Below are 24074 nucleotides of genomic sequence, written 5' to 3' on the forward strand. Positions count from 1 at the left end.
CAGCCTTACAAGTCTTTAGGCATGGCGTTCAATCTACTAATGATATTTAGTAGGCACCTCCAAATCTTGCCTTAGGCCAAGGTTAAGAGGTTTGCACTAGCTAATATTGATAAATTCATCTTGGATTACACCAAGGGTTTATTCCAGAGAATTTGGTGTTAAATATTGGCCTCCCAGAGCCTTAAGCCTGGTTACTAGACTAGCAATGGGGAGATGCTACAAATTTCTCCCATGATAATCCAGCACTGGGGTACAAGTGGCTATACTCCAAGGCATCCTTCAGAGTTAATCGAACAAGCTTTGTACATTGAAATCCAAATAGATATTTGGTTATTTAAACAACACAATATTTGTAAGTCAATGTCAAAACCCAAAAAATAATCCTTTATCTAGTGTTTAGCTATAATAGGTCTCCCATTAAATAAGAGATTAACTTACATGGGTGTGTACCACCCAAACTATCCCCAATGTGTGAGAGTCAAAACATTTAAGTACCTCTTTTGGTTCTACCCTTTCACAAAGGTTGCATGGCCCTGCTCTCAGTCCCTATGCCAATGATATCTCCCAACTTTCATTTCATGGAAACAAGGTCATTTCATGGCAAGTTGCCTTGTTGGGTGACCACTTGCTATGGCTCATTGAAATCTAGCTTGCATGGATGCTTATCAAAGCTAAGATCCTCTTTAGGCTTCAGAAATAGTGAAATGATGTGTTGTTTGATGTAAATGTCTCATCACACGTCTTTCCATGGTATGATGGTACGTTCATATCTACAAACTATTGACATAAATTAGAATGCAAATGTGTAAAGTGTGGCTCAAGCTGGAGAATTCACAGCAATTGCTTGACTACTAGCAAGAAGTCCCATGCACTATCAGCAGAGTGCTCTCTGACCCGCCTAGCCTATCTAGCTCACATGGCCCAAATAGCCTACCTAGCTAAGCAGTCTGGCATGGTTCTACAATGTCCAATCACAATAGGCACCGCCACTAAACAAGTTGATGAGTGCATGAGAGGCACAAGCACACATCCAGAGTTGGTGGTCAGCCCCACCACGCAAGGAGAAATAGTTCTCGAAATTGGTTCATGTTGTACCAAAGAGGGCAAAGCCGCCATTGCTTCCTATTGATGGGTGGGACCCAATAGAACCTATTGATGTCAACCCTCCTATCTCAGATTGGGGCATTCCCCGGACAACCATGACTAGCCTCCTCCTGCAGCAGGCGTGGTTACTTCTTAGTGTTATCTACTCCACCAGATGGCCTTTGGGTTTTGTGTTTATGGATAGTATGAAACAGACTCTATGTGAGTGGATGCTTCAGTTGTGCCAGCCCGTTTTTTTTTTTTATTTTTTAACTTACTTGTGGATACTACATTTACAGCCCACATTTTTTGTATTGAACCTTGTAAATGTTGCTATTATTAATAGTTGAAGGAAGCTTTAGTTCAAACCAAATAAATCACACCGAATTTGAAATTTTTGGGGGGCGACTACCCGATGGCCTGGCCGGTGTAAATGAATGAATGAATGAAATTTTAACGTCCACGAGACTAGATATAGTCTATGGGACCACTAGCTTCCCTGCTTTTTGCCTTTTGCAATTCAATCCTCTTATTATTCAAATTAATGATGAGCTGACCCAACCTTCTAACAGTCCCCTCACTGAAAAGACAATGCCAAGGAACCGATGTTAACATATTGTTGTAACTGTCTCTGATGTCTCTAAAAGCATCACATTCCAAAATGAAATGTTTTTCTGATTCCACTGCCCCATAAGTGAAAAAAGTACACACCCACTCTTCCCAAGCTTCTTTAGGTCTTTTCCACCGACCTGTTTCGCACCGTAGTTGATGCGAGTTAGTTCTTAATTGAGCAATAAGAATCTTTGCTCTCCATGGAATGCTAGCTCCAATGTACTCTTTTTGTTGGAGATCACACGTGGGGTTGAATTCTTGAACATAGTACTTCTTCTTTCTACCCAACTCTTTTCCCCATATATGCTTACGAAACTTCTCCATAACATAACTCTTTAAATCCTTGCTATTTGTGGGACATGCATTGAGGTAAATATTCCATTTTTGCATCCATTTGTTGTTTTGTCTCATCCATGATTTCTTTCTTTCACTCATTCCTTCATTGAAGATAACTTTAGGCCATCTACCTTCTCCCATTTGCTCAATTCTCTGAAGATACCTTATGAGACACACCATAACAATTGCTTCAATGGAAGTTGCTCTTGTTTCACTCAGCATTATCTCATAAGAAACCAAACTTTTTATTTTAAACTTGCTCATGATCAAACGTTTTTGGATTTTCTCAATTTGCTTCCATTTTGAGACAGGGATGCTACTAGCCCACAATTCACACCCATATAATATCATTGGACAAACTAGGAGCCCAAAAAGCACTTTAATTGTTTTCCAATCCCATAACTTTGCCTCTCTACATTTGTTTTGAAGAGCATATAATGCTTTCCACCCTCCTAAAATTCTCTTCTTTCTGTAGTGCTCCCAATTAAGCTTGTTGTTGAAATCAATCCCAAGGTACTTGTATTCATTTACTTCTTCAAGAATGTTGCCTTCAAAGAAGAACGTATGCTGGCTCTACTTCTTTTTATTTGAGAAAATCATAATTTTGGTCTTGCTGATATTGACTTGCATCCCCACTGCTTTACAAAAATGCTCAAGGGCATAAAGGTGCATCTGCAATCCCTAGGCCGATTTAGCAATCAATACAAGGTCATTAGCATATAAAAGAAGTTTTATCACAAAATTCCCTAACCGAACACCATCCCCACCTTGCAGATTTAGCCACTCTTCCAATTTATCAATATATAAACCAAAAAGAGTAGGGGATAAAGGGTAGCCTTGCTTGACTCCGATGTCACTTCTAAAGCTTTCTGAAATGCCTGCTGAAGTTCTAATTTTGACTTTCACCTCTTCATAAAGCCTATGGACAGCAACTCTATAATGCAAAGGAATTTCAAGTTCTTCCATTCTACTCCACAACTTATCTCTAGGGACTGTGTCAAATGCCTTTTTGAAGTCAACAAAGCAGCAAAATACTTCTTCTTTTCCCTCCCAAACCTTTTCAATAATGTGTCTCAACGTGATACCATGATCTACTGTAGAATGCTTCAACCTAAAACCTGCTTGCCCTTTTGCCCTCTTTTCTTTGACTTCCGCCCACTTATTGATTCTATTTTCCACCATGTTGCTAAAGAGCTTTGCAAACAAAGGATTGATCATAATGGTTCTATAGTTGGAAGGATTATTAATGTCTCCACTTTTAAAAAGGGGTATTGCTAGACTAGTTGTCCAATCTCTTGGGAATCCTTGCCGAATGACGTTGTTGAATATTTCCATGATGTGCGGTGCAAGAATGTTCATTCCCCACTTTAGATATTTTGCTTGAAGTTCAACCAAGTCCTTTGCCTTTCCTATTTTCAACTTCTTAATTCCCGTCTCTACTTCTTGTGTTAAAATCGACAACTAGGGCCAAACTCCACATGGGTTATCTTATTTATGACAGTTGATCTTTTTCTTGGATTCCTCTCTCCGAGAGGTGTAGGATTGATCTAAAGATCATCTTATTCTGACATGTACAAATGAAGATATGAATTTATTTTGATTATGGTCAAATTGTCAAGGTCGGCCAGCAAACTTATATAGGCTCAGAAGCCCAACAATCATGTCTATTCATCCTCAACGTTGCATATAAATAGAAGGTGACTTAGCCTCATATGGACACACTCATCTTCACACTTCTCTCTCTCTCTCCTCATTGATTGGGTATGGATTTCTCAGCCTCTCTCCACACGTCCAAAATTTCAAGAGAGTGAAATTTCAAGAGGTCGAAATTTCAGGAGTGCGAAATTTTAGGATGCCAAAATTTCAGGAGACCGAATTTCTAGACAGTTTGACCAAGCGTTGACCAGCATGCATTGACCTCCTTTGATTGCGTTTTTGTGAGGGCTATCTCTGTTTGGGCAGGCCGCATTTCTGGGCACAGAAATCGAGGCTAAATGTTGATTGTTGACCAGCGTTCACTACAGCTAGGGCTGGCCGCAGGTGGGCTATTTGACCAGACTTTGACTGGGCTGAATTTCACTGATTTGAGGGTTGTTTTATCTTGCTGCTGTTTGGAGGCCAAAGTTGACTAAAGTTGACCGATTTGTTGAGGGTCAAATTTGCCCTATTGACCAGTGTTGACTTTTTTGGTTAGGGCTCTTTTGTTGCTGTTATAAATTATCAGATTTGTAAATTGTACTATCTCTCTCTGCTGAACTATTGAAGACTAAAAGAAGATTTGATCAAGGGTTTCCCCACATTGGGGTTTGTCCATGGCTAGTGCCACATCTTATGTCCTCTTGTCTTGGCTTGTCTTATACTGTTTATGTTTATGTTCTATCTGCAGTTTACTATCATGTTGATGTAATTGCTAATTTGAATATTGATACTGGGCTAATAAAGAAATTGAAGTAAAATTGCTCTAAAGCATAAAACATACCATTTTTGCCTAAAATTAACATGGCATTAGAGTTGAGGTGAAGACAAAGCCCAAGCAAGAGTGAAAGAGCAATCACCAAAGACAGTTGGACAAGGACAAAAGGTTCAATGGGTTCCTCATCCTACTTCCCGGCTAAAGACAAGCTCCATGATAAATCTGACTATCATGGATGGAAGATGTCTCTTGATTTGACCTTGGAAGAAAAAGAAGTGATGGACTATGTGCAGGGTAAAATCCCTAAACCTCCTTCAAATGCACCAACTACTGCGAAGACCAAGTACAATAGGGCTGAAGTCAAAGCAAAGAAGATTATTAGGGATTCCATTGACAAGCATTTGGTGGCCTACATCTCTGAACTGAAGACCTCCAAGGAGATATACGACAGGTTGGTCAGCATGTTCAAGGTTAATAATTTTAATCAAATTCTGTTTCTCAAGAATAAGTTGAAGGATATTAAGAAGGGCAAGGACGAGGATATTCAATCCTATTTCTTGAGGATTACTACGATCAAGAATGATCTACTCTCGATTGCAGAAGTCATTCTTGACAGGGAACTTACTCTCACCACCCTTGGAGGACTCCCTCCTGAGTGGTATGTATTTAGAACCACCGTCCTCAACAATGATCGAATTCCAGGGTTTGAAGAATTGATGTCGAGATGCATTCAAGAAGAAACAAGAATGGTGGAGCAAGAGAGGAGAAATAATGCAGGGTCTAAAGGTCATTTCCATGGAAAGCCTAGATCTAAGGGAGGAAGGAAGGGCAAGTGCTTTGTTTGCAATAAGTTTGGCCACTATGCAAGGAAGTGTCCAAATAGAAGGGACACATCGCATGATGATGATCACAATCATTCCAAGGGCAGCTTCAAAAACAATGATCAAAGGAATGGCAGGTCCAATGGCAAAGGAAAAAGGAATGCAAGACATAGAGGACATTGTCAACCTTCCAAAAAATCAAGGAACTCCAAGTATGAAGAATCAAATGTTGTTAACAATAAGCAAAAAGAGTACTATCTTATATCGGCCCTCTCCACTGCCTCTCCTCTGAACACTTTGGGAAATTCATTGATTGATAGTGATGCCTCAAGGCGCTTCACTAGATAGAAGGAAGCCCTCTCTAATCTGATAGAAAAGGATACAAACTTGGAAATCATCCTTGGAGACGATGCCACCTATCCTGTGAAGGGAGTAGGGAATGTTACCCTTCAATTGAATCAAAGTAACACTATTCAATTACAAGAAGTACTATATGTACCTGATCTCAAGAAGAACTTGGTGTCCATTTCAGCCATGGAGGACAAAGGATTCAAGGTGGCATTCATCGATGGAAAGGTATGTGTTTGAAAAAGAAATTTTAAAGATGCTTTTACTCTTGGGTTCAGGGTTGACACTTTGTATCAAGTTGGAGGAAGTCCATTGGGAGCCATGTCTTGCGACACATCTTTACAATCTGAACTATGACACCGGAGGTTTTCCCATCTTCATTATAAGGACCTACCCGATGTGAGACAAATGGTGATAGGTATGCCTGAGTTCAAAGTAGAGCATGAAGGTGTACGTCCGGGATGTGCCGAAGGAAAACTTACAAGGGGACCATTCCCCTCAAGTAATAGCAAGACCACAGATATATTGCAATTGATATACTCCGACATATCTGGTATGATGCCTGTAAACTCTTTGGGAGGATACTTATATTATCTCACCTTTACGGATGATTAGTCTCGCAAGACCTAGATCTACTTCTTGAAGAAGAAGGATGAAGTGTTCACTTGGTTCCGACACTTCAAAACCTTGATCGAAAACCAATCCGAGAAGAAAATCAAGATATTGAGGACTAATAATGGGACCGAGTACGAATCCAATGAATTCCAAGATTGTTGCAAAGAAGCTAGCATTAAGAGGGAGACTACAACGCCATACACTCCTGAGCAGAATGGTGTGGCTGAAAGAAAGAATCACTCTATTATAGAAGCAAATCGTGCCATGCTTCATGATCAAGGCATTCCGAAGTTCCTATGGGTTGAAGCTCCAAATACTGCTATGTATGTTCAAAACCGATGCCCTCATCAAGCATTGGACTCCAAGACTCCCGAAGAAATATTCACTGGTAAGAAACCCGATGTCTCTCATTTTAGAATTTTTGGAAGTCCCATATATTTTCATGTGCCGAAAGAGAAAAGAAGCAAATTGGGTGCATCTGGGAAGAAAGGAATCTTTGTGGGCTATAGTGAAAATTCTAAGGGATATAGAATTTATGTGGCTGGTCAAAAGGAAGTTGAGATAAGTCATGATGTCACCTTCAACGAAGATATGGCCCTCAGGAAGATCAACAACCTTCCTATCCTAAGGAAGGACAAAGAAGCTGACACCGAAAATCAAGGTGCAAAAGAAGACGAAACGATGCCTAATGTTGATGAACCTATGGATCCTATTGATCCTCCACCTCATGAGCTCTCCTCCTCCAAAAGGAGACCCTCATGTGAAAATTATATTATTGCAGCAACTGATTTACTTTTCCTACTTATTTCACCATAAGTTATTCAGGAAATTACTTCAATAGACATTAAACTAAATACTGCTGCAAACATCACATCGTAATACAGAAACAAACATATGCACAAGAATCAACACATTGACACAGTTATTTTGGACTAATGTCCCCGGAAAAAAACCCAATGTCAGAAAACCAGTGCAACAAGGGAGGATTTTATTATTCAGCAATTTTCTAGTACAACAGGGTGCCAAATTAGCTTACCCACAGATAGACAAATTCTTCAGCACTTCTTCTGAGCCCAACATCAGCCCTACTGACCTCTGCGTGACCTGAAACCCTCTGCGTCAGCTTGTTGAGCCTCTGTGCAGCCTCTCTGGCCTTCTGCGTCACTCCTGCAACCTCTGCGTGGATGATGCAAGCCCTGCTGGCTCTACGCAGTCTCTGTTGTCTCTGCGTGGCTCCCTCTGGCCCTGCGTCTGCCTTTTCTACCTCTACGCTGATCTCATATCTCTCTGTTCCATACTTGCTGCCTCCTGACTACTCTCCAGACCACTGGTTCAATTTCTCAGCTAAACCTGCTCCAGAAATTGAACTCACTGGTCTCCCTTAGTGTGTTCTCCAAGTGCCCCTCAAGCCTCCTCTTATACTTTTCTTGTTAACAAAACAACAGCCAAGATTAAGTCCCTAATCACAACTAAGATTAGATCTAGCTTGAGCCATGACTTTGGGACCATTCTAACACAGTTTCATATTAATTTACATTAATGTTTATTTTCTCTAAGTTTAGACTTAGGGATTACATTAAAAATATTAATTATTTTAATATCTCCCAAACTGTTTAGAATCTGCCCAAACCCTTTCTGGGTATTGGAGATCTCATGTGCCTTAGCCTCTCCACCAAGTTTCGTGGCTAGAGCATATCCGATGCTACCCAAATCAACACTCCCTCTTAGCGAGGACTGTGCTATGCATCACCATGATCATCCGGCATCAATGCCTGTGCTAATGCTAAGCCTTCCTACCCAACATCCTCTGCATTGTTGTATCCTATACTACTGCCCATGGCTCTGCCACTGCTACATCTGTACAATAACTCCCTCTGCATCTGTTTTGTTGCCTCCCAACACTGCATCTGCACTGCAACTCCCTCTTCATTCGTGCTACTAACACACTCATTTCTACTTCTGAAAGGGGTTCTTTACCATCCCCATCTTTTCCCTGAAGTAGTCAAATTTTGACTTTCCAAGGGCCTTGGTGAGGATATCTGCCACCTGTTCTCCTGTAGGAGTGTAGCTCAACTGTACAACTCCTTGTTGGACACAATTTCTGACAAAGTGACACCAAATATCAATATGCTTCGACCTATCATGAAACACTGGATTCTCAAAGAGTTTGATGCAACTCTGATTATCACACATGATCATGGTTGCCTCCATATTTCTTCTAAATAGGTTCACCAGCAGTTTTCTAAACCATATGGCCTCACACGAAGTTGTGCTTGCTGCCATATATTTTGCCTCAGATGAGCTCAGAGCCACGAACCTCTGTTTCCTATTGCACCAGGAAGTCATTCCTGATTCAATGTTGAAACAGTACCCAGAGGTACTTTTCCGATCCACTGAACTTCCTACCCAATCTGCATCAGTAAATCCACTCAACCTGATATCCTTCCCCTTGGTGTATAAGAGCCCATAATCAATTATTCCCTGTAAATACTTGAGAACGTGTTTGGTTGCTGCCCAGTGTGCCCTCTTTGGTTCCACCATGAACTGACTAAGGGTGTTGACAGCGTAGCAAATATCTGGCCCGGTACTGACTGAGTACATCAAAGACCCTATGAGCTGCCAGTATAGGGTGGGATCGACATCCTTGTCTTCTGATGCATCAATCTTCTTCCAGTTGGTGATCATTGGCGTAGCCATAGGTCTACAGTCTCCCATCTTGAACCTTTTCAGGATTTCTGTAGCATACCTCCCTTGCCCAAGGAAGATTTCTCCTTTCTGGTGCCATACTTCCAACCCTAGGAAGTAGTGCATTCGTCCCAGATCCTTCATATCGAACTCTGTGGCTAGATTCTTCTTGCGGTACTCAATGAGTCTGGATGATCCTATCAGAAAGAGACCATCCACATATAATACTAAGATAAGCGGCTCATTCTCTACGACTAGATAGTAGAAATTCGAATCTACGTCACTCTTGACAAACCCCATCTTCTGCAAGTAGCCATCTATTCAACCATACCACGCTCTCAATACCTGCTTCAGCCCATACAACGATTTCTTCAATCTGCATACATGAGACTTCTTCTCATGAGTTTCAAAGCCCTCTGGTTGTTCAATGTATACCTCTTCTTCTATTACCCCGTTCAGAAATGTCGTCTTGACATCCATCTGATGGATCTCCCATCCCATCTGGGCTGCAAGAGATATCACGGTCCTAATAGATGTATACCTGGCTACTGGGGCGAAGGTTTCCTCATAGTCAATCCCTTCCTTTTGAGCATACCCCTTAGCCACAAACCTGGCCTTGTATTTCTCAACACTGTCGTCCGCAGCATATTTGATCTTGTAGATCCATCTTGAACCTACCACAGATCTGTCTTGAGGTCTTGACACCACCTCCCAGACATCGTTCACCATTATGGAGTTATACTCCTCTACCATCGCATCTAGCCAAACCTGATGTTGAGTTGCCTCCTTGAAACTGGCAGGCTCTCCATCCTGAGCTACTAACGCCTAATATCTGTCTGGTTGTTTTCGCTCCCTCTTACTGTTCCTTGGCTCACCGATGAAGTTCTCTGCATCACGCAGAATCTAACGAAGTTCCCTGCTAGTTCTTCCTCTGCCAGCAAGTGCTTCTGTTCACTCCTCATCCTAAGAATCTTCCTGACTTGAGAAAGAATTCTTCACTTTTGTTGGTTGAAGAGGCATGACCAACGGATCCTCTTTCGACTGCTCCTCGGAAGGCATTTAGCGAGATCTTCTGAAAGCTTTGTCCTCCATGAACTTTACATCTCGTTGTACTACTACCTTCCTGCTCCCTGGAAGATAGATTATGTATGCCTTAGCGTTCTCGCTATATCCCACCAGATATCCCTTTTTTGCAGTCTGATCCAACTCCTTCCTCTTTTCTTCAGGTATGCGGCAATATGCTAAACTCCCAAATATCCTGAAATGATTGACTTCAGGCGTCTTCCCAGTGAAGACTTTCTCTGGAGTAATCTTGCCCAATGCCCGATGAGGAGTCCTGTTCTGAACGTAGACAGTGATTTTGCATGCTTCCGCCCACAGGAATTTTGGCATATCCTGATCATACAGCATGGCCCTAGCTACTTCTACAATGGTCCTGTTTTTTCTTTCTGCCACCCCATTCTGCTCCGGATTGTAGGGAGTTGTCCACTCCCTTCTGATGCCCTCCTTAGCGTAATAATCAATGAATTCCTTATCGACATACTCTCCACCATTATCTAAGCGCAAAACATTTATTTTCTTCCTAGTCAGATTCTCCACCAGAGCCTTGAACTCCTTGAATCGACAAAAAACCTCATCCTTGGTTTTCAGAAAATAAATCCAAGTTTTCCTTGAGTGGTCATCAATAAAGGTAAGGAAATACTCGGCACCACTGAGAACTTTGACGGACATAGGTCCGCAAATATCTAAGTGTATCAATCCTAGTACACTCTTGGCCCTGTGTTTGCTCCTAGGAAATGCCGCCTTGGCATACTTTCCTAGAGCGCATCCCCTGCATACATCATCTCGTTCCATACTCAGATCCGGAACTCCTGTTACAGTGCTCCTGAGAATTCTCAGAGCTCCATGGTGCAAGTGAGCATCCTTCTATGCCATAGTTCGTTCAAGTCCTTGTCCCCATAACTGCCTATTAGTGCCGTTGGTGATTCTAGTTGTAATCTATACAACCGATTACTTTTGATCCCGATCTGCACTTTCTTTTTCCACCTCGGGTGTTTGACGTATACCTTTTCCTTGATGAAGTAGACGTCATAGCCCTTGCCTTGTAGTTGTGACACAGAAAGTAAGTTCATCCCCAATCCTGGTACATGCAGCACATTTGTGGCACGGAACCGCTCTCCCGATTCTGTCTGAAAAACTATGGTACCCTTCCCTACTAGAGTACACTTTGCCTTGTTCCCCATGGTGATCTGAAAGTTCATCTTCTCTTCTCGATATTCTGAGAAACACTCCCTGATTCCCGTCATATACCACGAGGCTCCACTGTTTATATACCATACTTCTGATGATGCAGCACTAATTATGCACGCCACTTCTTCTTCCAGCTTGGAAGCCAACATAGAGAAATCAAAATCTCTTTCTCTTGTGCAATCTTCTGAAAATCTGTGTGAGTCCCCTGAGGTGGATGCCTTTGCATCATGGTCTCGAACCATAACTGTTTTTCCCTTTCTGTCTTTGATTACTTCCTCTGATAACATGTGAAAATTCTATCACTGCAACAACTGATTTACTTTTCCTACTTATTTCACCATAAGTTATTCATGAAATTACTTCAATAAACATTAAAATAAATATTGTTGTAAATATCACATCGTAATACAGAAACAAACATATGCACAAGAATCTATGAAACCGGATTTGTCCAAAACAGGGCACGTGTCCAAATCCCACGAATCTGACACGATTCGATGGAAATTCGAATCCTAAAATGGGACACCACGTGTCCTAACAGGACACCATCGAATCTCGTTCGTGTCCTGATTTTGGGATTCAAATCCCAGAAAAGTGAGGGTTTATGAGGTTTATGAGGGAGGGTTTATGAGGTTTATGAGGTTTATGAGGGTTTATGAGGTTTGTGAGGGTTTGTGAGGGTTTATGAGGGTTTATGAGGTTTGGGAGGGTTTATGAAGTTTATGAAGGTTTATGAGGTTTGTGAGGGTTTATGCAGATATTTGAATTTTGTATGTACCATGCATGCTATAATGTTACTAACTTACTTTGTAAACAGTGAAACTAACATCTAGATGAATATCTATGTTTGAAATCAATGAATTTGTATCATTAATGAGAATTTGTGTAAGAAATATCTTATTTTTAATATATATATATATATATATATATATATATAACGAATCCTACATGTCCTGTTCTGGGGGGTCAACGTGTCCGAATCCGACACTCGAATCCCCGTATCCTACGAATCCCGAATCCCCGTGTCAGGTGACTTAGACAAGAATCAACACATTGACACAGTTATTTTGGACTAATGTCCCCGGAAAAACCCAATGTCGGAAAACTGGTGCAGCTAGGGAGGATTTTATTATTCAGCAATTTTCTAGTACAACAGGGTGCCAAACTGGCTTACCCACAGATAGACAAATTCTTCAGCACTTCTTTTGATCCCAGCATTAGCCCTACTGACCTCTGCGTGACCTAAAACCCTCTACGTCAGCTTGTTGAGCCTCTGCGCAGCCTCTCTAGCCTTCTGTGTCACTCCTGCAGCCTCTGCATGGATGACGCAGGCCCTGTTGGCTCTGCGCAGACTCTGTTGTCTTTGCGTGGCTCCCTCTGACCCTGCATCTGCCTTTTCTACCTCTGCGCTGATCTCACGTCTCTTTGTTCCGTACTTGCTACCTCTTGACTGCTCTCTAGACCATTGGTTCAATTTCTCAGCTAACCCCGCTCCAGAAATTGAACTCACTGGTCTCCCTCAGTGTGTTCTCCAAGTGCCCCTCAAGCCTCTTTTATATTTTTCTCGTTGACAAATCAATGGTCGAGATTAAGTCCCTTATCAACGACTAAGATTAGATCTGGCTTGATCCATGACTTTTGGACCATTCTAACACAATTTCATATTAATTTACATTAATATTTTATTTTCCCTAAGTCTAAACTTAGGGATTACATTAAAAATATTAATTATTTTTATATCTCCCAAACTGTTTAAAATCTGCCCAAACCCTTTCTAGGTATTGGAGCAATGTTGCACGAAGCAAGGACGAAGCGGGGACGTTTTTTGGAAGCGGGGATGCGGAAACGTCATTTTCCAAAAATCTAGGAAGCGAAGCGTCTGCTATATATATATATTTATATTTATATTTTTTTGCATTTATACTCAAAACAAACATCCCAAATACCAATTTAGTTGTAGAAGACATGAAAACATGCATATTTTTGCATAAATCAAGATAGATATAACATCCATTGTACATTAATGAAATTATTCGAGCATCAACCATCTAGAATCTAGATTCTTCTCCTCTTGTCTAGCCTTTGCCTCTACCTCGATTGTCTAGGGATATTAGTCAACATTGCCCAATTTGATCAAACTACCTAATTCAAGACTTAAAATATGGTAGATCGATGATTTTGACTTGATTGAAAGGTAATTTTTGCTAAAGGGCATGCCACGTGACAAAGGAGTTCAACAATTAACACCACCAACACTAGGGTACATATAGGGCTTGGTGCTCTTGATTAAACGCTAATCGCATACCTTCATACTTGATATAATCTAATGAAATGCCACAATCCCATTCATCCTGAATTCCTGAAAACTGTTAAGTCTGCTGAATTTTGAATAGGATATGAAATTCTATTTTCTCCATATGAAGTCCAATGAGGCTAGAACCACTCTCAAACATCCTGAGTCATTTCATGGTAATGTTAAAAATTTAAGTAAAATGATGAAAATGAAAAATAAAAGAGAATGTCACTTTTACTTTAAGAATTTAACATTACCATGAGGGAGCATCTGCTATATTTATATTTTTTTTGCCTTCATTCCTCACCCTAACCCAAGGTGGACCCACCCCCAACAAGCAAACTCACCTAAAATTACAAAAAAAAACGATTTTCTAAACAACGCGGCGCTTTTCTGGAATCGTATGGGAAGCGTACGCTTCACCCTCCGAAGCGCCATGCTTCATACTACCGAAGCACCGTACGAAGCGCGCTTCGGAGGAAAGCTTCTGAAATTTCCAGGAAGCGTCCAAAACAGGCAGAAGCGCGCTTCCGAGGACGCTTCCTGGACACATCTGCACGGGACACGCTTCAGGCCTTGGAACCGGGGGGGGACGCTTCCTGCAACAATGTATTGGAGATCTCATGTGCCTTAGCCTCTCCACCAATTTTCGTGGCTAGAGCACATTCGATGCTACCCCAAATCAACACCTCATGGCTTAGGGAGACTCTCGAAGATGTCAAGAGACACATGGCACTGTTGATGCCCCGAAATTCGTTGCAACAACATCGGGGAAACCACCCGGTCCGGAACTTAGTGCAGCTCCTTTTCCGTTTGGAATAGTGGCTCCGACTGGGGATAATGGGACCAGTTTCCCAAAGATTATAAGTAAACGGGATGAATGAATGATTTACGATGTAAGGTGATAATAAATAAATAACTAAACTACAAAAGAAATATAATAACTATAAGCTAATCCCGGGACTTATTGATTCATTTGAATACAGCGTTTGATAATTTAGGCTTACTGGCAGGCATATAGATGACACTAACAATAAGCATAAATGTTTAAATCATTTAAGATTGCTCTGCATAAGTAGTTATGCAGAGCGATAATAGCGAATTACTGTACTCAGTCATTTATATCATTGTTACACGCATGATTAAAAGAGATAACAAATCACAAAACATTCAATAGTGATATGAAATGCAGACTTGCTGTTATATTGCATACATGTAATCAACAATAGCAAAAGTAATAACACAGCAATTCATATAATAGAAAAGAGAACAGATACAGATAATAGTACCATGCAAGCTGTTTGATCAATCCAATATATTAATCGCTATGTCGCGGTTCCTCCTTCAGACCAGAAAGCATTCCAAGCAAACGACAATAGTGCACAATTTACTTAAAACAGCCTTCCAAGTAAAATTAAGAACCAGTGGTCGAGTTTCAAAAAAGAATATAGACTGAAGCACAATAGTGCAAACTTCAGCCTTTAAGTCTTTTACAAAATTTTACGACCCTTTCCAAAACAATGAAAGGGTCTATAAATACTATGCTAATCTAAAATATCTAAATATATAAAACTGAAAAACAACTAAATCGGCATTAACAAATATCATTTTGTATCTTGGTGATTCGGCAGTCGGCGGCGATGTTTCAGTCAGAGGTCTCTTTGCCTTTACTCCTTTGCTGACATATCGCCAGCATTGGCTCTACTTCTGGTGGAGTATTGAGGCGTGAAGTCAGCTGTGCATCATATGTGGCATCTCGAATATCGGCAATCAGGTATCGGAGAGCATCTGTTAGACAATTAAGAGCCGACCTTTGAGAATGTGGTTTAATCAGGAAAAGCCAGTATGAATCGGCGGTCAAGGTATTTACTCCAGTAATTAACTGCCCTTGTTTCTCCAGATCAGGGTAATTCCTGAGCTCCAGCATATTTGTCGTTGTTATGTTTCCAGGTGTGCATTGTGAAATCATGTTTGCCAGATACAATGTATCATTGACTAGATTGATCATGTTACTAGCAATCATTTTGCATCTGGAGGCTGCTCTTTCTGCTTTCATCATCTGTGTGTTCCATTCCATGAAGAGTATGTCCTTGTATGTTACACAGATTCGGGAGAAATTTGCGGCTTGCCCTTCTGGAGAGTCTTGCCATTCAATATATTCTGTTATATCGTCTTCAGCCTGATCCAACTTACTTCTGGCTTTCTCGATTTGTTGACACACTGCTGTAGACGTTTCACACAGTGACTCAGCTTCAACAAGTTGTTGGCATAAGATCCTGATTTGAGATATCAGTGCGCTGTTTATTCGAGTTGCCTCTGCTCTGAAATCATTGATACTCTTGGCGCTCTTAATACCTTCAAGCTGAGCTGATAGCTGAATTATTTGCTCGTCTTTAGCCTGTATCATCAGCTCATTCGATGCCTTCAACTGGGATAATGCCTCTGACAATTCTTTTGCTTTCTGAATGTCACTTTGGTCTATCCTCAGTTGTTCAATTTGCTGGGTTAACAAATGATTCTCTTGTTGTTGGGCCAGCAATTGTTCCTCTGCCTGTGCTGCCTTATTCCTTGCCTCTATCACTTCTGCTTGTAATGCGTATATCTCATGCTCTTTAGTCTTCAAAAGAAGACTTACTTCGGATGCTTTGTCAATAGTTGCCGCTGAATAAGCTCCCGCAAATTGCGATAGCTTTGTCAGATCTTCAGAGGGATCCAATTCTCCCTTCCAGACCACATTGCCCGTGATTGTTTGCTCAGGCAAAATAGAAGGTTGATCAAGCCTTCGCCTTTTCCTCGAGCGCCTTACAACGGCTCTATGCTTTGGGCTGTAGAAAATGTCTAGAGGAGGAATTTCCTCCACCTGAAGATCAATTTGATCGGATGGGTCTTGAGTGATTACCTCTACATTCTGTACCATGGGTGAGCCGCTGGTTCCCTCTAGAACCGGAGAAGAAGTAGTATTGGGAGTCTTAGAGGCGTCTGAGTCTTTGGAGGCTTCCTTACCACTTATGATGGAATCGAATTGGTTCCATTCTTTAATTAATTCAGGATCAGTAGAGACTTGCTCACTTTGTTCTGTTTGAGCTTTACTTTGTTCTTTCTCCCGTTCAATCCTCTGCTGTTCCTCCAATGCCTTCCGCTGTTGCTCTTCATGTGCTCTTTGCTGCTGTTTCTCCAATTCCCTTTTCTGCCTATCTTCCAGTTCCTTCTTTGCTTTCTCTTCTTCTTCTCTTTTCCTCTGTTCTTCTAACTCCTTTTGCTTTCTTTGCTCTTGTTCAATTTGTGCTTTTTGCTGCCTTTCTATCTGCTGTCTATCATATTCTTTAGTTGTAACAGAAGATAGGTGTATTTGCTGCTGACCAGGCTCGCTTGAGGAGGATGTTTGGGCTGTGGATAATAAATCTAGAGGCAAAGTTTGCAACCTTTGCTTTCTAAGTTTATTAAATTCAGTTAACTCCTCATCTTCATAACTCAATTTAGCAAGTTGTCTGACCTGGCTTATTGAATCGGCACTTATGAACAGGTCGTCAAACTGGTCTTCTTGATGAACAACCTTTGACAGTTTGGCCTGTTCCAAGGCAATGAAAGCAGTCTTTTTTGGATCATAGAGTCTATTTGGAATAGAAGCCAGGGATATCAATTGGAGTTTTGCTGCTTCCTTCTCTGCATGCTTGTAATTCAGCAGCGTATAAACTCCAATTCTTAAAGGAAAAGAGGGCCATCCTCTCTTTTTCTCCTCTTTGAGAGTTTGTGTGACACCCTCAGACATAATCTGGTAGGAGATTTCCCGGGCTAACAATTTATCTGGGACGTACAGGGGGAGGACATGTGGCTTAGCTTTGCTTCCAAAAACTCTTATATAGGTAAAATGTTCTTCGCCGAACCAATGGGCTACGGCTGGGAGATCAAAAGAAGCTTCATAGGAAATTCTAGGGATAGGTCTGTCAAAAATAGAATAGTGAACGGGAACCATAAAACCATTGCAGATTTGATATAAATGGTCTTTGTGAGAGGGTTTCCACAATTTCCGATGGTACAAGTGAATGGGTGTTGGGTCATGGGTTGTCCATCTCCAACCAAGGACAGGAAACTCAGAATTAAAACAAAGGGTATCCATAATGTAAGCAGAGTAATAGAATGGTGGGATTTTTCTCTCAGTGACTCTGGTTTTGGCTCTAAACTCACGAATAGCCATGACCAATTTATCAGACAAAATAGTGGCCCAATCCATGATTATACTATTGACGGCTGCTTCCATTAAAGGAACCATATCAATATGAATATTTGCAGAGTCATGAAATCCCCACAATCTACACATCATAATTCCGGCGTAGCAATAAGGTGAAGCCAAAGAAGCATTGGAGTACTTACCCGACATATCATGCTTGTGTTTAGTTGGATTCTGCCTCCACTCTCGGAGAGGTTCGGATGGCGATTCATTCTCCTTCGCGAATTTCTCCAAAAAGGCTCTATTATAGACTAGCTCGGGTTGAGGCAAATGATACATCCGTCTCAAGTCATCAGGCTTGAAGGAACCGAAAATCCTTCCATCCTTAGTATGGAAGGTTCTATCAGTGAGAGTAATTTCTTCAATTGCCCAACGTACCACATCAGTATAAGGCAAGACTTGTTCTCTGGCTGCTATTCTGTGCAGAAAGGAGTCAACCAAATCTTTAAGAGTTGCCTCAGACTTTCTTAGTTCATCCACACTAGCCTCCGTTACTGTCTGTTCTGGTTGTTCTGCTTCTAGCAAATTGTATGTACCTTGCCATGTAGTACCAGGAAGACCAGTGCATGTAGTATCTGAGATTAAGCCTTTCTTTGAAACCATAGCAGCTTGGCCTGAGACAGGTGTTGGAGTAGAACCTGCCACCTTTTTGAACTTCTTTCCCATCATATTCAGACTCCTCTCGGTTGAATTCTACACAAATGCAAGAGAAATCGTAACAAAGAAATAACAATGACGATCCATAACGGGATAGATATATAACTTGAAGCGTGGTGAGATTAATTCTAAAAGTGGCTGCGGATCTAATGATTTGGGAGGGCACCGCAGATGCAATGATGGTGATTTTACGGCCTGCAGCTTCATAAATGACCATAACTTAAGTTATTAAACCGAATGACCCCTTAAAGCGTGCAATAGATTTCTTCAAAGGTCTAATCGTAATTGCTCGTTAATTCGAAGGGGCAAAGCTTTAAATACGCATGCATTACCTTATCCCTTTACTTAACGGCATTTTGAAATTTGTGCTTTTGTCAAATCGGATTTAAATATAACTTTAATGTTTTGAAATAATCATCCTTTTATTAGGAGTTCTGGTCATCATTAAGCGTCATCGCATCGCATCGGGAGTGTGAGTGACATTATCATTTGGGAGAGATCTTGGCGAATGCCGATTGCGACATTGTATCATATTAGCGCGCGAACATAATCCCTAAATGCATATCAATTGATTTACCGACTACCGATAGCGATATCACATCGCATCGGGAAAAAGATCTGAACGTCTTATGAAGATGTATGGGATTCTGCCGACTACCGATAGCGATATCGCATCGGGGAAAAGATGTGTGCTTTTTCTGTGTGTGCATTGGCTATCGCCGATGGCCGATAGCGATATCGCATCGGAAAGAACCAAGGTAGCAAACGGTCTTGCGATTGCCTATTCGGACTTAACCAAAAATTGCTTATTATTTGTTCAAAAAGGCTTTTGTTAACAAATTCATTTGATTATCATACCTTTTTCGAACAAATTCATTAATGCCAATTAAAATTTTTAAAAGGGACCCATTTCATATGTTAATTGTTTGTGATAAAAATGTTATGAAATGGGGGGTTGTTGTAGGGCAAAACAGGCACCAAGGGGGACTTTCCGTTAAAGCAAGAAGCCGAACAGGTATCAAGGATATTTGACCGCCATGAACACTATCATTCAAAATGAGCCTTCATCATTCGAAGAAGTCGTGAAGCATCAAGTATGGAAGGATGTTATGAATGAAGAATACGAGCCAATTATGAAGAATGATGTCTAGGATGTGGTCCCTAGACCCCAAGACAAATTGGTTGTCACCTCTATGTGGCGCTACAAAATCAGGCATGGAGTTGATGGAAGTACAGACCCTCTCATTCACAAATGTAAGAGGGAGTTGGCTTCTGAATTTGAGATGAAGGACCTAGGACTGATGCACTTTTCCTAGGGTTGGAGGTCAGGCAAAAGCTAGGTGAAATTTTCCTCTCTCAAGGAAAATATATTGTGAAGATATTGGAAAGATTTGAGATGGTGGACTGCAAGCCTGTGACTACTCCGATGGAACTTAACTTTAAGAAATTATGTGGTAGTGCTGCTGGACCTGAATTGTGAAATGCTTCTGAGTATCGTCAACTCATAGGAGCACTAATGTTCTTGGTGAACTCCCGTCCGGACATGTGTTTTGCAGTTAACACATTGAGCCAATATATGGTTAAGCCTCATCATATACATTGGACTGGTGCTAAGAATCTTCTGAGATATCTTCGGGGCACAATCACTCATGGACTGAGATACACTACCGGAGATGTGAGGTTGCATGGTTATTCTGATGTTGATTGGGCTATCAGTGTGGTGGATCGCAACAGCACTTTTGGATGTTGTTTTTCTTTGGGTTCTGCTTCGATATCCTAGATGAGAAGGAAGCAGAAATCGGTTGCCTTGAGCACCGCCGAGGCCGAATAGATAGTTGCTATTATGGCCTCCTGTGAAGTTGTCTGGTTAAGGAAGCTCTTCAGTGAGTTATTTGGACATGTGCTAGATACCACCATGATCCTCTACAACAACCAGAGTGGGATCCGATTATCAGAGAATCTCGTGTTTCATGATCGCTCCAAGCATATAGATATCAGGTACCACTTTATCCGAGATATGGTACAATGAGGAGAAATAAGGCTCCATCACATTGGGACTGATGAGCAGGTCGTCGATATTCTGACAAAGCCCCTAGGGAAGGTCAAGTTCTTGGCCTTCCGAGAACGACTTGGAGTCGTGGAGAGACCCTCTTATGAGGGTCCTGTATGAGATGGACATTGAGCTCTGGGAGCTTCGAGGGGCTTGGGGTACTTCTTGGAGCGATGAGCAACCATAGGGTGAGTGGTTCAGCCTTCCCCTAGTGGTTTGTTGTGTACAGGGTGAGTGGTTCAGCCTTCCCCTGCGATACCCCTTGGCGACATGTAGGTAGGATGAGTGGTTCATCCTTCTCCTATTGAGACATCCTACCCATGCAGTCTGGGACTCATGGGAAGTACCTCTCATCTAGCCAATGAGTAGGGAAATGAGGATAGGGACCATAGTACTACTAATGGACGCATCGTGTACTACTGTACTCCCTATGCTAGAATGACCGATATTGATCTAGGATCAACTGGAACTTACTTCGAGTCAGTAAGAGTGGTATGAGACACTCTTTTGATTAGAACTGACTTCGGGTCAGTAAGGGTGGTATGACACACTCTCCTTTGATTGGGACTGACTTCGGGTCAATAGAGAATGGTATGATACATTCTCGATCACTTTTTCTTCTTCATAGTTAAGCAATGCATTAATGGCAGAGATAGTACAAATTGGAAGATGGATTAGCAAATGGAGTTCTCCCTAGTTGAAAGGGAGTGTCAAAATTGGCAACTAGGGCCAAACTCCACATGGGTCATCTTATTTATGATAGTTGATATTTTTCTTAGATTCCTCTCTCCGAGAGGTGTAGGATTGATCTAAAGATCATCTGATTCTGACATGTACAAATGAAGTTGTGAATTTATTTTGATTATGGTCAAATTGTCAAGGTCGGCCAACAGACTTATGTAGGCTCAGAAGCCCAACAGTCACGTCTATTCATCCTCAACAATGCATTTAAATAGAAGGTGACTTAGCCTCATTTGGACACGCTCATCTTCACCTTCTCTCTCTCCCCTCATTAATTGTGTACGGATTTCTGGGCCTCTCTCTCTCCACACGTCTGAAATTTCAGGAGACCGAATTTCTAGGCAGTTTGACCAAGCGTTGACCAGCATGCGTTGACCTCCTTTAACTGCGTTTTGTGAGGGCTATCTCTATTTGGGCAAGTCACATTTCTGGGCATAGAAATCGAGGCTAAACGTTGACTGTAGCTAGGGTTGACCGCAAGTGGGATGTTTGACCAGACTTTGACTGGGCTGAATTTCATTGTTTTGAGGGTTGTTTTATTTTGTTGTTTGGAGGCCGAAGTTAATTGAAGTTGACCAATTTGCTGAGGGTCAAATCTCCCCTGATGACCAATGTTGACTTCTCTGGTTAGGGCTCTTTTGCTGCTATTATAAATTATTAGATTTGTAAATTGTACTATCTCCCTCTGTTGAACTATTGAAGACTAAAAGAAGATTTGATCAAGGGTTTCCCCACATTGGGGTTTGTCCCTCACTGATGCCACATCTTGTGTCCTCTTGTCTTGGCCTGTCTTATACTGTGCATGTTTATGTTCTATCTGCATTTTACTATCATGTTGATGTGATTGTTAATTTGAACATTGATATTGGTCTAATAAAGAAATTGAGTAAAATTGCTCTAAAGCATAGAACATACCATTGTTGCCTAAAATTAACATCCTGTAATGTGAAAAGCTTCGTAGTTGTGTTGATCCTGAGAGGAGGCTCCTCCCTTTTTTTCCTCATAGAGTTGTCTTGCCATTGATTGGTTGTAATATTATTTTCAATTTGCTTCTTCCTTGGTTGAAGTTCATGCCAAAAACGCTTTGGGTGATTCTTGTCTAGATATATTAACTCTTCTCGCCTTGTTTGCATGAAAAAATCTGTTTATATAACTTTACATTCATCTTCTCCTCGTCTACATTTTTCAAGGTTTTTCTTGCCATTTTGCATTCGTCATCAAACCATGCATTTACAGGAAAACAATTTGATTCAAATTTCCTATTTTTTGCTCTTTCGCACTTCTCAAGTGCACTCTGAATTATATTTGTTAACACATGACTATGGAGGCTTTGGGAACCACTCTTTTGCTTCTGAATTGATCTCTACAACATTGTTTTGAAGATAGTACAATTTTCCTGTGTTAGAAGAATTTTGTCCCTTCATATCGATTGTCGAGAACATTGAGTTTTCTTCCTATGTTGTCTTTCTTCTAACCAAGATAACTTTATATAAATTGGGTTATGGTCTGATTTTAAGTCCCACATATGCTCTCTAATCTTAACTTCATCTATCCTTTTTATCAAGCTTTGTGAACAAATAATGTAGTCAACAACACTTGCCCCATTGTATGTGTTGCAAGTGAACTTCCTAGGCCTTTTCCATTTATCTAGACCATTGCAGATAATTAAGTTGAAAGCACCACACAACGTGAGCAACTCCTCTCCAAAATGATTGTTAACTTTGTCATCTTCTTAACATCTCAACCATTGGGGATTTTCCTCTTCAATGAGCCAAATAGGATGGTGATCTTCTTTGCAACAACAAAAAACTAGCTTTTTGATTTGTTGTTCTAGCATTGAAATCTCCCACTAAAATAACTTCTCCCTGCTGAGAATATACAGCAATATCTTGCTTTAAAGCTGCATATGGGTCTTTGCTATCTAACCCCTTATTTTTGTAAGTTTTTGAGACGAGGTGCAAAATAGTATGCTGCAATTCCATGTGGTTCTCATTCTCTGTTAATTTGAACCATAAATATTGTTTATTATAATAAAAGCTACCTATCTGTCTATCTATCTATCTCATGAATTATTGCATTGTGGGGCTACTGCCACATATTGAACCAAATTGGAAATGAATCGACGGTTAGGGCATGAATTATTGCATTGTGTGGCTATTGCCACATATTGAACCAAATTGGAAACGAATCGACGGTTAGGGCTAGTAAGGTCACATATGCTCTTGCATAAATCAAGTTGCCTGTAGAGTAAAATATGCAGTCGTCAAAGCAAACTTTCAGGGAAAAAAATGTAAAGATACAGAAGTAATGAGATACTTACAGTGACATTGATGCCTTCAGGAGCCACACGGACCCGGCCAAGAAGGCCCAGAAAAGTGCAGTTATTTTGAAACCAATCGACGAGGGCGTCAGTATCTGGAATGTTTACATACTTATAGTATAGTAACACCCCGTGACCTTCGACTAGCTCGTTCCGAGCATCCTCTTCCTCCATGAATGACTTGATTTGGATAACTACTATGGCAATTTTCTGAACTGTCGGCAGTTGAGTGGCGATTCAGTACTGATGTGCAGCTGAGAAAATGAGAAATAAGCGCAGATTATTCTCTGATTTTATCACTGACCGTACTCTTAGCTAAACTTGACGGGTAAAATAAGAGTAGAAAATAAGAGTAGGCAAGGTTTTAGATCTCGAATTACATCGGAGGGTCTCTCGGTGGGTCATGATTTTCCAGGTTAAAGTTCTAATTTTTCCCGAGAAGCGTACGTTTAACATAGTGATGTGTTGTTTGACGGTAAAGTCCGAGTTCAAATCTCATTGAGTACATTGACCTGCTGTGGTGGCGGTTAGAGGGGCGGATTCCCATTTCCCGTTGAGTCTGCTCTTGCTAAAATCATAGGAACTTAGTATAACTGATTTGCAGGTGGTTGGTTATGCTTTT

General features: G+C 41.1%; 1 protein-coding gene across 2 annotated transcripts in view; it reads right to left on the minus strand.

Moving 5' to 3' along the window:
- The window catches only part of LOC149170708 (rhodanese-like domain protein), a 292286-nt gene extending 268434 nt beyond the window's left edge, over nucleotides 1-23852 (minus strand). The window contains exon 1 of one of the 2 annotated variants that reach the window (XM_089423995.1): nucleotides 23453-23852. In XM_089423995.1, coding sequence (XP_089280121.1) covers nucleotides 23453-23626 — 174 coding nt within the window. In that variant the 5' untranslated portion in view covers nucleotides 23627-23852. The remainder of the gene's footprint in view (nucleotides 1-23452) is intronic. The other variant, XM_089423996.1, reaches the window with a different exon arrangement.
- Nucleotides 23853-24074: the final 222 nt, after the last annotated feature.

This window comes from Pinus tabuliformis, chromosome 4_2, assembly GCF_031772625.1.
Source record: "Pinus tabuliformis cultivar Carrire ecotype Pingquan chromosome 4_2, CPIR1, whole genome shotgun sequence".
NCBI classification, from domain to species: domain Eukaryota; kingdom Viridiplantae; phylum Streptophyta; class Pinopsida; order Pinales; family Pinaceae; genus Pinus; species Pinus tabuliformis.